This window comes from Sphaeramia orbicularis, chromosome 5 (genome assembly GCF_902148855.1).
Source record: "Sphaeramia orbicularis chromosome 5, fSphaOr1.1, whole genome shotgun sequence".
NCBI lineage: Eukaryota > Metazoa > Chordata > Actinopteri > Kurtiformes > Apogonidae > Sphaeramia > Sphaeramia orbicularis.
The window spans coordinates 37,481,971-37,494,879 of NC_043961.1; the positions used below are offsets into that span (position 1 = coordinate 37,481,971).

Below are 12,909 nucleotides of genomic sequence, written 5' to 3' on the forward strand. Positions count from 1 at the left end.
GGGAAGCAAAATTTACAATGAACATTTAGTTGTTTTTTCTCAGCAGGCACTACGTCAATTGTTTTGAAACCAAACATATATTGATGTCATAATCATACCTAACACTATTATCCATACCTTTTCAGAAACTTTTGCCCATATGAGTAATCAGGAAAGCAAACGTCAAAGAGTGTGTGATTTGCTGAATGCACTCGTCACACCAAAGGAGATTTCAAAAATAGTTGGAGTGTCCATAAAGACTGTTTATAATGTAAAGAAGAGAATGACTATGAGCAAAACTATTACGAGAAAGTCTGGAAGATACTATTAAAGAAGAATGGGAGAAGTTGTCACTCGAATATTTGAGGAATACTTGCGCAAGTTTCAGGAAGTGTGTGAAGGCAGTTATTGAGAAAGAAGGAGGACACATAGAATAAAGCCATTTTCTATTGTGTAAATTTTCTTGTGGCAAATAAATTCTCATGACTTTCAATAAACTAATTGGTCATACTCTGTCTTTCAATCCCTGCCTCAAAATATTGTAAATTTTGCTTCCCCACCCTGTATGTATTTTAAATAATTTGTCATTAAGAGAATTATTATTTCTCATGTCCAAGTTTTGAAGCAGAACTTCTGAGTTTTTCTGAAACAAGCAAAAACAAAAAAAAGAGATTAAAGCAACATCCAAAATTACGCTTCACCGCTTGAGTGTGTGAAAAGAATATTTTCACTGAAAATAACAGGGGAGGACTTGTGTACGCAGAGGCTTTCAGAGTTGGTGGAGACAGAGATATTAGGACGGAGTAGAAATGGCAGCTTGAGGCACAAAGATTTTTAGAGGGCGGAGGTGGAGGAGATGAGAGTAAAGGCCTGATGTAGTACATAGGCAGATGCACATTAGCACACAAAAAGAAGAGGGACTAGATGAGAGAGAGGTCAGGCAAGGTGAAAAGAGGAAGAAGAATGACAGCGGAGGGAAAAGAGGGAAGGGATGGTAGATGAGAGGGAGGGCAGAGAACAGGATGTCAAAGCCCTGCTCAGACATGCTTTTAACAGGCTTTTTTTTCAACATCCAGTCACTAGTGGACGACTGGAAATGTACATCCTGGCTTTAGACTGTAATACCTCATGCAATTCTGGAGTGATGACTCATAATCTGATGCCACTATCTTGCTCAGAATGTAAATAAATAATGTTCAAATGCATCACAAATAAATAAAGATGAATAACCCAAACAATGTTTTATTAGGATGATAAAATCATTTAACTGTATGGGCAACATTTAAATATAAAATCAGCACTAGGGATTGACAGTTACAAAACTACAGGCTACTCATCTACACCTCAACTTATACCACACACACATATCTCCAAATATTTTGCTTAAGTGGAAGATGTTTAGCTTTTTTTTTTTTTAAATTTCATGTACTTTCAAAAGTCAGTTTTTATTTATACTTACATAAAAATGTTTTATGAAAAATTTCCAACTAAAACAGTGATTTCATTCCTTTAAGGCTCTTTGTAATTGATCATAATGATTCATGAGATACCAAACCATGGGAATTTAATACAGTTGTAACAACTTTGACTCTTTCAGTGGTTCTTGTGCATTTCATTTCCTCTTTCTTCTTCGAAAATAGTGTTAATGCTAGATCTAAACACAGCCAATGGTATGGTCCAGTGGAAGAAGCAGAGTGGTGGAGAAAATGAGGGGAAGTAGAGATGACATAACAGTAACCCAATGAAGCAAGAAAAAAAGTAATTAAAAAGGGGAGACATAGGCAAAAAAATAAATAAAAGATGTGGAATGACAAAAAGGGAAATGTGTTTTAGGAAAGTTGGTTAAGAGAATAGAAACTAGAGAGGAGTAGAAGTAAGAATCAAAATAGGAGGTGAGATGAATAAATGAGTGGAGACAAAATAAAAAAAAACTGGAATGGAATGACAGGAATAAGGAAAATGTGACAGAAAAGAGGAGAAAAGTTGAGCAACAATGTGGAGCAGAGAAGCCAAAGAGGAACAGAAAGAAGGAGGGTAAATGAGATAGAGAGAAAAGTAGAACGGAGTCTAAGAGGAGGAGAAATGTCTGGGATACAAGTGTAACTAATGTGGATGAAATCACCAGTCGGCCGCCAGCTACAGCTCAGCTGGGAGAGCAGCTAATCTAGCACACTGGCGTTTATTAATTAATCGGTTATGAGACAGAAAAAGGACAGAAAACGTGAGAGGCAAAGAGTCAGGGAGGGAAGGGGAGGAAGGTGGCATAAGGAGAGAGGGAGAATGGAGAAGTGTGTATGAGAGCAACAGAGGTACTCTAATATTCCTGACTCCAGGGCAGAGACAGTGACTCAGCCTTGAGTTTTAGTGAACAATTCCCCCTTGGCCAAAATTATGTAGAAGAGGCAGCAAAGGAAGAGACAGGACAGAGCTACAACTGTGCTGGGATTTTTCAAGCCACTGAGGTGAACTGAGGACTTTTTCATCAGGTGTTGCACAGTTTAGTAGTTTATCATGGAGTGGCTCAATGTAACAGCAGATTTCTTTTGTGTATTATGTACATATTAATGATGTAAATAACTTCAGCATGTCTCATATTATTATAAATGTGTATATCCACATTAAGGTCAAATGAATTACAAGAGATGTTGCTCTAGTATTAAGCTGTACCTAGTCCCCTGGATCATGCACATGCAGTTATTTTAGACATGCTTGATGTTAGTTTTGGTAAATTGCTGTTGCCAGGGTTGAAGAGTTGAAGTTTGATCGAAAAATTGCTAAATCATGTAGTACAAGGAGTTTCAGGTGAAAGTTTCAAAAGACCATAGACAGGTTTCTCAAGCACTTTCTAAGCAGTTTCTTTTCCAAGATACGTATCTATACCAGCAGAATAATATATCAAACAAAATTGTATATTTGTTACATCATCAAATAACTATTTAAGCCGAGTTGCAAAAATGTTATTTTATTTTTTTTATACCCGTTAAAGGGGTCATATTTTGCTAAACCCACTTTTATTAGTCTTTGGTACATTTATTTGTGTATTTGGACCCTAATAGTTCAAAAAGTTTGAATTTGAACTCTCCAGGTGCTGCAAAGCTATCTTTATATTCATTTTCACAAAAATCAAGTGGATTTCTACAACCCGTTTTAATTCCTTTTAAATGTGTTACATCGATAACTAGTTACATCATGACATTTGCACATACACTACCAGGCAAAAGTTTGGACTCACCTGGTTTTTCTTTATTTTTATGACTATTTTCATTGTAGATTCTCACTGAAGGCATCAAAACTATGAATGAACACATATGGAATTATGTAGTTTAAAAAGGTGTGACAAAACTCAAAGCATGTTTTATATTTTAGATTCTTCAAAATAGCCACATTTTGCTTTTATTACTGCTTTGTGCATTCTTGGCATTCTCTTGATGAGCTTCATGAGGTAATGTTTTCCAAAAGTCTGGAAGGAGTTCCAAATGATGCTGAGCTCTTGTTGGCCATCTGTGGTCCATCTCATGTCATTTAAATAAGAAGGTGAGTCCAAACTTTTGCCTGGTAGTGTATAAGGTCCAGACTTCTGATGAACATTTCTCCAAGTACGCCATAATTGTTTGTCAGCAGCAGTGTTTGTAATCCATACTGAAAATATGTCCAAACTTTGAGCCGATTACCTAAAACATTCAGTTGTTGGTTGAATGGGACAGAGAAGCACAGCCAACAACCTGGAGGGGGTGGGGCATGAAGTGGCTCATTTGCATTTAAGGGGCCAGTGCTCAAAACGACCTTTCTGGTGTCATTACTCAGAAATAGGGTTGAAGATGGACCTATGGAGTTGAATTAATGAAGAATTCAGACCCAAGCATAGCATTTACAGTTTATGTAGACCACAGGGAAATGTTTTAAAATGCATAATTCCATTAAAAAAAAATAGGACCAATGGCCCTGTAGCTTTTATCGGCCAAATTAAAAGCTTTGGGAAATGTATCCAGATGCCATTTATTATCACCCAGTTATGTGTATTTTTTATATTACAGAAATAGCCCATGTTTTGGTCATATTCCAATCAGATCTGTAAAAAATTCAAATTCCAACTTGATATCATTGATACTTACTGATTTATTGGATGAATCCACTTCCTATCTCTTATAATGGGGAAATTTTCAAAGTCGCACCAAATCCAGAATCAGATCCAGATCGAAATAATTTCAATACGTTGTGTAGACATCATCATAAAGAGGCTGTATACCAAGTTTGAAGTCAATCAGAACTGTAGTTTCGGAGAAGAAGACGATTGAAAATTCTGTAATGGACAACAGACGACGACAGACGACGACAGACGACGACAGACGACAGACGCCGCCGCCGGATGCCGCATGATGACAATAGCTTATGGCCTGTCGGCCGGTAAGCTAAAAAAGGAAAATGTCACTCCTTTAACATCTCATTCACACATCTATCTGGCCATCGACTTCATGGGCTGATTTTGGCCACAACTGCTTGTATTTGACAAACCTGAATATACAGATTATGATACAGGAATAGTGGACACATCTGATTGTGTTTATAGTTAATCTAATTTACATTACGTACACTGACACTATTTTTGGATTGCAAATGTTCCAAGAAAGTCAGCTGTAACTTCAGCCCTTTGACATAAGTTAACTCCATTAGCATATACATCAGATTTGTGTCATAGGCTAGTCTGTTTTTAAGGATTTTATATGTTGACAAAGTTAGCATTATGTTAACATTTAGCCTAAAAGAAATGTTTTACATAATATTTAATAATAAATAATAATGGATTAGATTTCTATAGCGCTTTTTTGGGGCACTCAAAGCACTTTACATCATTGACCCATTATTCATTCACTCTCACACTCCCCCTCTGGTGATGGTAAACTACACCTGTAGCCACAGCTGCTGACAGAAACATAATAGCAGAGTGACCTATGTTAGACGTTAGCGGTAGCAGGGCGTGTTTCCAGGACATGAAAAGACACTTCTTAAAGTCTTATTTGGAGATTTGTGCTTGATGTCATGCCTCACTACCCCCTTTTTTATATGCAGTCAATGGACCAATCTCATGGGTTTGTGAGTTTGTATAAAAAACAGCCATACACAGGTGTTATTTTTGTGTGAGAAAAAACAAAAACCTGAACGGTTTAGTTTTGTTCAGTTACAGATGTTGGATTCTGTCTTTGGTCAACAGAGCTATTTTGTGTAGCTCCAGACAGACTGCTCTACTTCATTTCATTGGTATTACCATTGTTAAAACCTAACCGAATGTAACATCACACAATAGACCAAAAATATGCGGTAACAAGTAGGTCACCCGTTTAATGGGTTTCTGTCTTTCTCATGACAAATAGGCTAATTTATCTGACTACTCTCTGCTTATTATAATGTTAAAGGTGGGATGCATGTGTTACATAAACATCTTAGTCATAAATAATACATTTATCAAGTTGATGTAAGTAAAGTGTATGTGTATGTTTATTGTACAGGCCACATGAGACAGTGGTGCCTCTTGAAGACCCGATTGTTACTGAGGTGACGTCGACGCTGCAGGAATGGGCCATACTGTGGAAGCAGCTCTATGTGGTAAGCAGCACACACAGTCTGCAGTGTCAGTGTCTTTAGAGTGGTTACTGCAGTTTGTTATATCATGTACCAGACTTACACAAACGTTAAAAGCACAGTAGGTTGTTAAAAACCTGCCATTTTCAATTACACCTGTGGTAAATATAGGTTAGAGATGGGTATTAACGTAGGGTCACATGTGTTTTAAGTACATACATGTACATTAAACTGTCAGTGTACAGCTACACAAATCTGCTTATTTGAACTGATCATTAGTGTGTATAAAAGTATTATTACTATCAGATATATGGGATGTTTGGGTAGACAAAGAGTATACCTCAAAGAAAAAAAGTCTTCTGGGTTATATTAATCCCTAACTTTGATAATAAATCAACTATTAATTGTTTTGAGTGTTTTGTTAAGAAAAAGTTTATAAACTCTGATCCTCTGATCTTGCATGTGAATATTTTTTGACATACTGACACCTTTATAGTAGTTAACTGAATATCTTTGGGTTGTGGACATTATCTGTTGTTTTGGGATGTCCTGGTCACCATTTTTCACCATTTCACTATCCACAGAACTGATTAATTATGAATAAATTGGGAAAATTATTTTTTAAAAATTACAAATTAGAAATTGTATGATACTATGCGCCCCCATATAGCAGCACACATACACAAAACTGCCCTTATTATGAGTTATTTGTTGTTGAAAGGTGAGTGAATGTAATACTATTATATTATATGCAGAGTATAGTGATGTGAAAGGATGAAACCATGGTGCAGTTTAGGATAGCTGTGGTAATCCATTAAGTGTCACAGAGAAGAATTTATGAGCACTGCCACCAATGTGAGATCCAAGAGGCTGTCTGTATGTCAGAGTGTCCTTGAGCAACACACTGAACTCCACGTTGAGACCCAGGGCATAGCAGCTCCGCCCACATCACTGTGCGAATGGATGAATAAGAGCGAAACTGTAATTCACTCTGTCTATTAAGGTAGGAAAGTGCTGTACTGTACATGTGCATCTTCCATCTACTAGTCTGTTTTTACAGCCTGCCTGTTGGTCCATTTATGACGTTCTTAATAAAAGACACTGAGCGGCCATTTGTCTGTCAGTAAACTTTGCGTACTTTCATTGCTCACGTAGTAAAACTATTTTATTGGTCACGGTTTATTTTATAGTTTGAGCTTCATCAGTTCTAACCAATGTCCTCGTCTGTCATTCAGATCTTCGCAAGCAGCTGGTGTTGATATTCACGATATTTAATCTTAATGTTCTTTCATTTTGCCGCCCACTGGAGTGTGTTTTTTTGCCCACAACTACTGCAGCATTTTGCAAAAACAGAAGTAAACATTGAATCCATGAGCTTTCTCTCTTTTCTTAGATATGTTAAGTGGCTCGTGTTTACTGCTGAAGCTACTGAAGCTTATATTTTTTATGTTTGTGCCTGGAAACCCATAACATTATGTCCCCATGCTCCCCATGCTGATTTTGCTTTGTAGGTGAGTTGTTTTTTCTGTCCTCCTCATTGCACTGTGAGCTGTTTTATTTGGTGTTACCAGGCATTTTCAGTCACCCATTAGATCCTGGACTCTGGGTTTTCTTTTCTGGGGTTCTTCTTTTTTTTTTTTTTTTTTTTTTTTTTACATTTTTTTCTAAATTTGAACCGATATTTTCTATACTGTCTGATCTTTAGACTTTAATTGAATTTGTTTACAGAGAAGAAGGGTGGCCTTTGCTCCTAGTGCTATTCTCCTCCTTAACTCTAAGGGGTTACAATAACTTTGAAATTCAAGCTTTGTGGAGTACTGTTTCATGTGCAATAACACAATGTCCTCGTGCAATATTACAATGTCGTCAGATTTGCTGCTCATTCTGCTGTTTTTTAATTGCTGCTTTTACTATATTTGCTTTTAAATTGCTTGCTTTTTATTTCATCTATGCTATACATTATTTATTGCAGTACATAATCTGCTAATTTACATTTTTTATATTTATCATATATAGTACTATACGTCTCGCCACTTATATGGACACGTCTGTCTTATTACCTCTGCAGCAACTAATATTGTCACTGGCAGCAGGTCTGCCATTGCACACTATCTGCTGCTTTTGCCCACCCATCTTTGTGTATATTTTCCTTTTTCTTCTCCTGCTCTTTTAAAGTGCCACTCTTCCCCTTAATTGTCCCTCGGGGATAAATTAATTTTTTTTCTGATTCTGATACATTCATTAATGTAAGTATAATACCAGCTGGAAAAAATACAGTATAGTTCAGTGTACTGTACAGTTTAAAAATAAGCCACAAAAAGTCATGGGTCACATTTGTTTGCATGGAGTCATTAGTTGATCAGAACATCAGTGATGCCTCTGTGTGTTATGGTCCAAAAGAACAAATTGTATGTACAGATTCCAGCTGAAATTGCGTTATTATAGCTGCAGCAAAGAACATTATAGAGGGGCTTGTAGCTTATACTCAGCCACGTTTTAGCTAAAGCATCGAAGGCTGAGAGCAGTTATTTATCTGTGGGGGTGTGCTCATTGTTACAGACATTTATCACTGCTGTCACTTTTTGTGTAAAACCTTTTGAGTCATTGTCTGTCACAGTCTATGTTTTTTATCACATATGCTTTTATATGTAAGCATGGATGGGAGAATAAAACAGATTGTGTGTTTTAAACCTAGTTTAAATGTAAATCTGTCACTGTCCTGTGTCTACTGTCTCCTGTTGTGACGGTCTTTAGCATCAATCATCTTCCTCCTTTTCCTGTCAGTTCCTGTCTTCTGTTTGTTCTTTGTTGTTTTTCTGCGTTAACACAGACCTTTGTCTTCGCTGTCTGCCAGAGTTGAAGAGATGAAAGACAAACTGTCTTTGCAGGGTTCTGCATGATAGACTTTCCATTTCCATCCTGTCAGACCTCACATTAATATACGTCTTATATCACAAAAGACAAAAAGAAGTCTCCACTCATAAACCTGCTGTACACTAAACATCTAACAATCCTCCTCGTCTTTTGTGTGGAAGCATCAAGGTATGACTTAATTATCGGTCCATATGGTGCACAAAATGTTTATGAATACAAACATGTAGACACTAACAAGAATGGATGAATAGAACACATAGAAGAATGGACAATGAATGATGCTGACAGAATATTCATAAACAGATAAATCTGCTCTGAAAAGTGCAGCACAGACACCTCCAAGTCCTTAAACACAGTTTTAAGGAGGTGAAATTGTGAAAAAAAGGTATTCTTTAAAAAGCTTCCCTTGAAATAAAGCCAAATTAAAACAGTAAGATGATTTTCTAACAAACCAGTCACTTATTTACACTGTGCTGGCAATTCATTAAATTTATTATCACTGTTCACTTACTAGAAAAGTCACTTTCTTCTTCAAAAACAAGACTTTCAAACACAGTTAAAAGGGGTTGTAGTATTTGTTCATCCTCCTCTAAGAAAATGTGATGTTATTTGACTGAAAACTGTGCATCGCATAATTTGGTATCACAGATTATTTACTAACTTTGTGGGAAAACAAAAGGCGCTTTCACACCTACCTCATTTAGTCCCGCTTTTGGACTTTTATCTGAGCCAAATTTAAAATTGTGACTGGACCATGGTACAAACCAAATAGCCATTCTTTGGATGTTCTTGGTCCAGATTAAACAGAATCACTGGCCATTTTATTCTTTCTTTTTTTTTTTTTTCCAAAATTTGTTATTGAAGAAAAATAGGACACTTCTAATCAGAATTGCAGTTTACCTTCCTTTTTGATACACACACACACACACACACACACACACACACACATACACACACACACACACACACACATATATATATATATATATATATATATATATATATATATATATATATATACATATATATATATATATACACACACACACACACACACATATATATGTGTATATATATATATATATATATATATATATATATACATATATATATATATATATAATATATATATATATATATATATATATATATATATATATATATATATATATATATATATATATATAAATATATATATATATACACTTGCATCATTGGTCATTTTAACTGGATGGTTTGAACTTCATCACCAATTACAGTATCTTACTAAGATTGAAAAGCAAATGGAAGAAAGAAGAAGTTAAACATGTGCTGAATGAACAACCTGCCATTGTCAGATGCTCATCGGTCTATAAATGGAGACAAAGCACATGATGGCAGACATGGTAGTGAACTCCCAAAATTGTAAGAAAGGGTGAAACATGAAAACACCTTTGAGTGCATTGTAATGGATTTACTAGCACTCTGAGACAAAGAAAAACACCACACTCTGATTTGAGGGATCACAAAAATACTTAGTTATTCTTGCAAGAATCAAAGTGAGACAATTACAAGCACTCAGAGCAACCTCATAATTCGTCTAAACTGGGCTGGCTGAAGTCCTTTTACACAGGTTACATGTTACATGATGGTAGTAAATCTAGTTTGACCTTTACAATGAGCACGGACAGATGCATTCTTCAGCATTCTTTTTCAGTCATCAGCAGTACAGTGATTGATAGCGAGCAGCTGTATGTTTAAAAATGATAACTCCATCACCAAAACATCGCCAGAGTGGTGTCCTCCTATGAGTGACAGCACACGTTTGCTAGTGAACAGATTTCTTTCACAGCATTGATGTAAAATTTGTAAGTTTAAGGAATAGAAAATAGAAAAGAAATAGAAAAGAAAATTTTCCTAATTTCAAGCAATTATTATTAAAATATCTTTGTACACAAAGTGAAAATGTCATAATAAATAAACAAAGATCAACACTCAAGAAACTTAAAGAAGTCCACACGAGATGCAACAGGCATCACCTTTCTCAGTCAGCCACACAGTGGTTTTATACATGTAGTGATCCTCACACATGACCAGATACATGTGCATCACACCTTGACACAGAGTTGAACCCACAGTGAACATGTAGAATTCTTTGCAAGTGGATGTTCACCAGCGCAAAAGCCCATAGAGATGACGAAGGCAGTCAAGCAGAAAGCTGGAATGACACAGACAAATGTACAATACAGATATGTCCTTTGCAGTGTAGATATGTGCTATCAGTCTACTCACATCATTCGGTGTCCTTACTACTACACACTTCCCTTCCTGTGCTCTCCAGGGTTTTGTGTGCATGTCCTTTGCACACTGCCACAAGGGATTTACACAGAGCTGGATGTGCGGGAAAATGTGTGTTTCAACCTGTTACCCTCTTCATACCCCACCCACACACTCACACAAAGAGCAACCAAGAGTTACTTAGCACAATACAGGAGGGAAAAAGAAAAAGAGACAGAAAAAAAACTGTGTGCAGATGAGAAAAGACATGAGAGGATAATCAAGAGGAGCAGTGAAAGAGCAAATAGATAAAAAAGAAAATACTGACAGTGAATAAAGGAAAGAGCAAGAAAGAAAATAAGTTGCAGAATTGCATTATGACCAAAGAAAAATCAAAGCACAAGTGGTGCCAGGCACAACAAACCCTGCCCCTCACATGTATTGTAGCTTATTTTAGCATGGATCCAGCTGATGTCATCATGTCTATGCATGTGGTGATGTCAGCATATCAATTGCCTCTATATATGTGCCAAGTTTGAAGTAAATTGAAACAAAATTGATGTTTTTGTAGACATTTGAAATTTCGCCCATTGTAAGTAAATGGGGAAAAAAAAAGATTTTAAAAATATTCATAAAAAATTGGAACTTTGAACTACTTTTCCCAAAATGTAATCAGATCTATTCTGGGTCACTTGCAGTCTATAAACCCAATTTGTCATGAATTCAACCAATAGTATTACTGCTACAGTGTTAAGAAACAAACCGAACCTAAAACACTACCCCCTGCCTCCCCTTCCGGGGGTGGGGTAATAGAAACAAGTAGAGCAGTCTCCAGAACAACAAAAAAGGACTTTCAACCTAGTGTGATACAGACACAGATTAACTTTATTGATCACCGGGGGAAATGAACTGTTTTATCATCATCTTCATCTCAATAAAAAGAAATGTAAAAAAGTACAAACAGAATTAATAAACAAGCAATCATCAGACCATGAATGATCATTGTGAATGAGGTGCTAATCTAATAAAAGTTGAAATACCTTTACTCAGATTGCTATTTCACAGTAAATTTCACAATTTAGCAACACGAAAAAATAAATAAGCCTTTTTAAAAGAGGATACTGTTTTGATGCACTTGGCAAAAATCATCTAATTACTTTTCAGCATATTGTAATTCAAGTGTGAAGAATCTGACAGGACACAAGACTTTTGCACTTTCTCTTGATTCTGTTGACAGGGTTTAGAAAATATACACTGAGATGCAGGAATTGGAGAAGTTTTATGCTAATATTTTCACTTCTAAATATGTCATTTACAGTTTTAATTAACATTCCCTGAGGCTTGACATAGGCAACATAGCAGCTCCGATAATGGTGATGTATCTGTTTAACTGTTTCACAGCTGTTAAAAACAGCATACCACATTTTCTTTTAATTTAGTATTAGGATTTGGGCAGAGTATGTTGAACTGTGTATTTTCAGACTTTCTTTTTTCCACCTCCTGATTGCTGCCTTCTGATGCTTCAAGTGGATTATTACATACTCTGGATTACACTCTGAAGAAGGCTGTTTTGCGCTGCTATGCTATTTCTTTTTGAATGAAAGAGAAAGGTGTTGTGCAAGAATAAAAAAACAGAAACGCAAAGTGTAGAAAGACTGACAGTGAAATACAGAAACACATCAAAGCAACTGTCATTTACAGAACTACCACTCACTGTTCTGTCATTGTCATCTTCAATCTATCTTAGATTTTTCTTTCTGTATCTTCGTGTCTCCGTCTCTTTTTTTTTTTCACACACACTTTCTCATCCCATCATCCCTTACTGTCTTCTGCTGCGTCGTTTGGTTTCTGCCGTTCTCTGATTTTATATACGAAAGATAGTGTGAGTGTGTGTAGGTGGGATAACTGTGTGAACATGAAGGAGGAAAGGAAAAAGTGACAGCCAAACAATGATTGAGGAGTGAAAAACAGTGAGGGAGACAGCGTGTGTTGATGTTAGCAGGTGTGTGTGAAGTTTAGATGAGACAAACACAAGAGGGAAGACAGTGAAGACATGCATGAAGAGCCAGAGAGGGAAGAAAGGAACAGATACATAAGATGTTCTTTGATACTGCGGCCAATATGCGTTCATGACTGAGAGGAACATGTAGCCGTATAACAAAAGCCTTGTTCTGATTAGATGTGCATCCATTTATCACAACTTGTCAGCTTTTTATTTGTAGG

At 36.3% G+C, this 12,909-nt stretch overlaps 1 protein-coding gene across 9 annotated transcripts in view; it reads left to right on the forward strand.

The window, feature by feature from the left end:
• Positions 1 to 12,909, forward strand: part of LOC115420086 (dedicator of cytokinesis protein 3) — a 237,527-nt gene that overhangs the window by 126,083 nt on the left and 98,535 nt on the right. For all 9 annotated transcript variants that reach the window (XM_030135293.1, XM_030135297.1, XM_030135294.1 and 6 more), the window contains exon 5: positions 5,484 to 5,580. In XM_030135293.1, the coding sequence (XP_029991153.1) occupies positions 5,484 to 5,580 (97 nt within the window). The remainder of the gene's footprint in view (positions 1 to 5,483; positions 5,581 to 12,909) is intronic.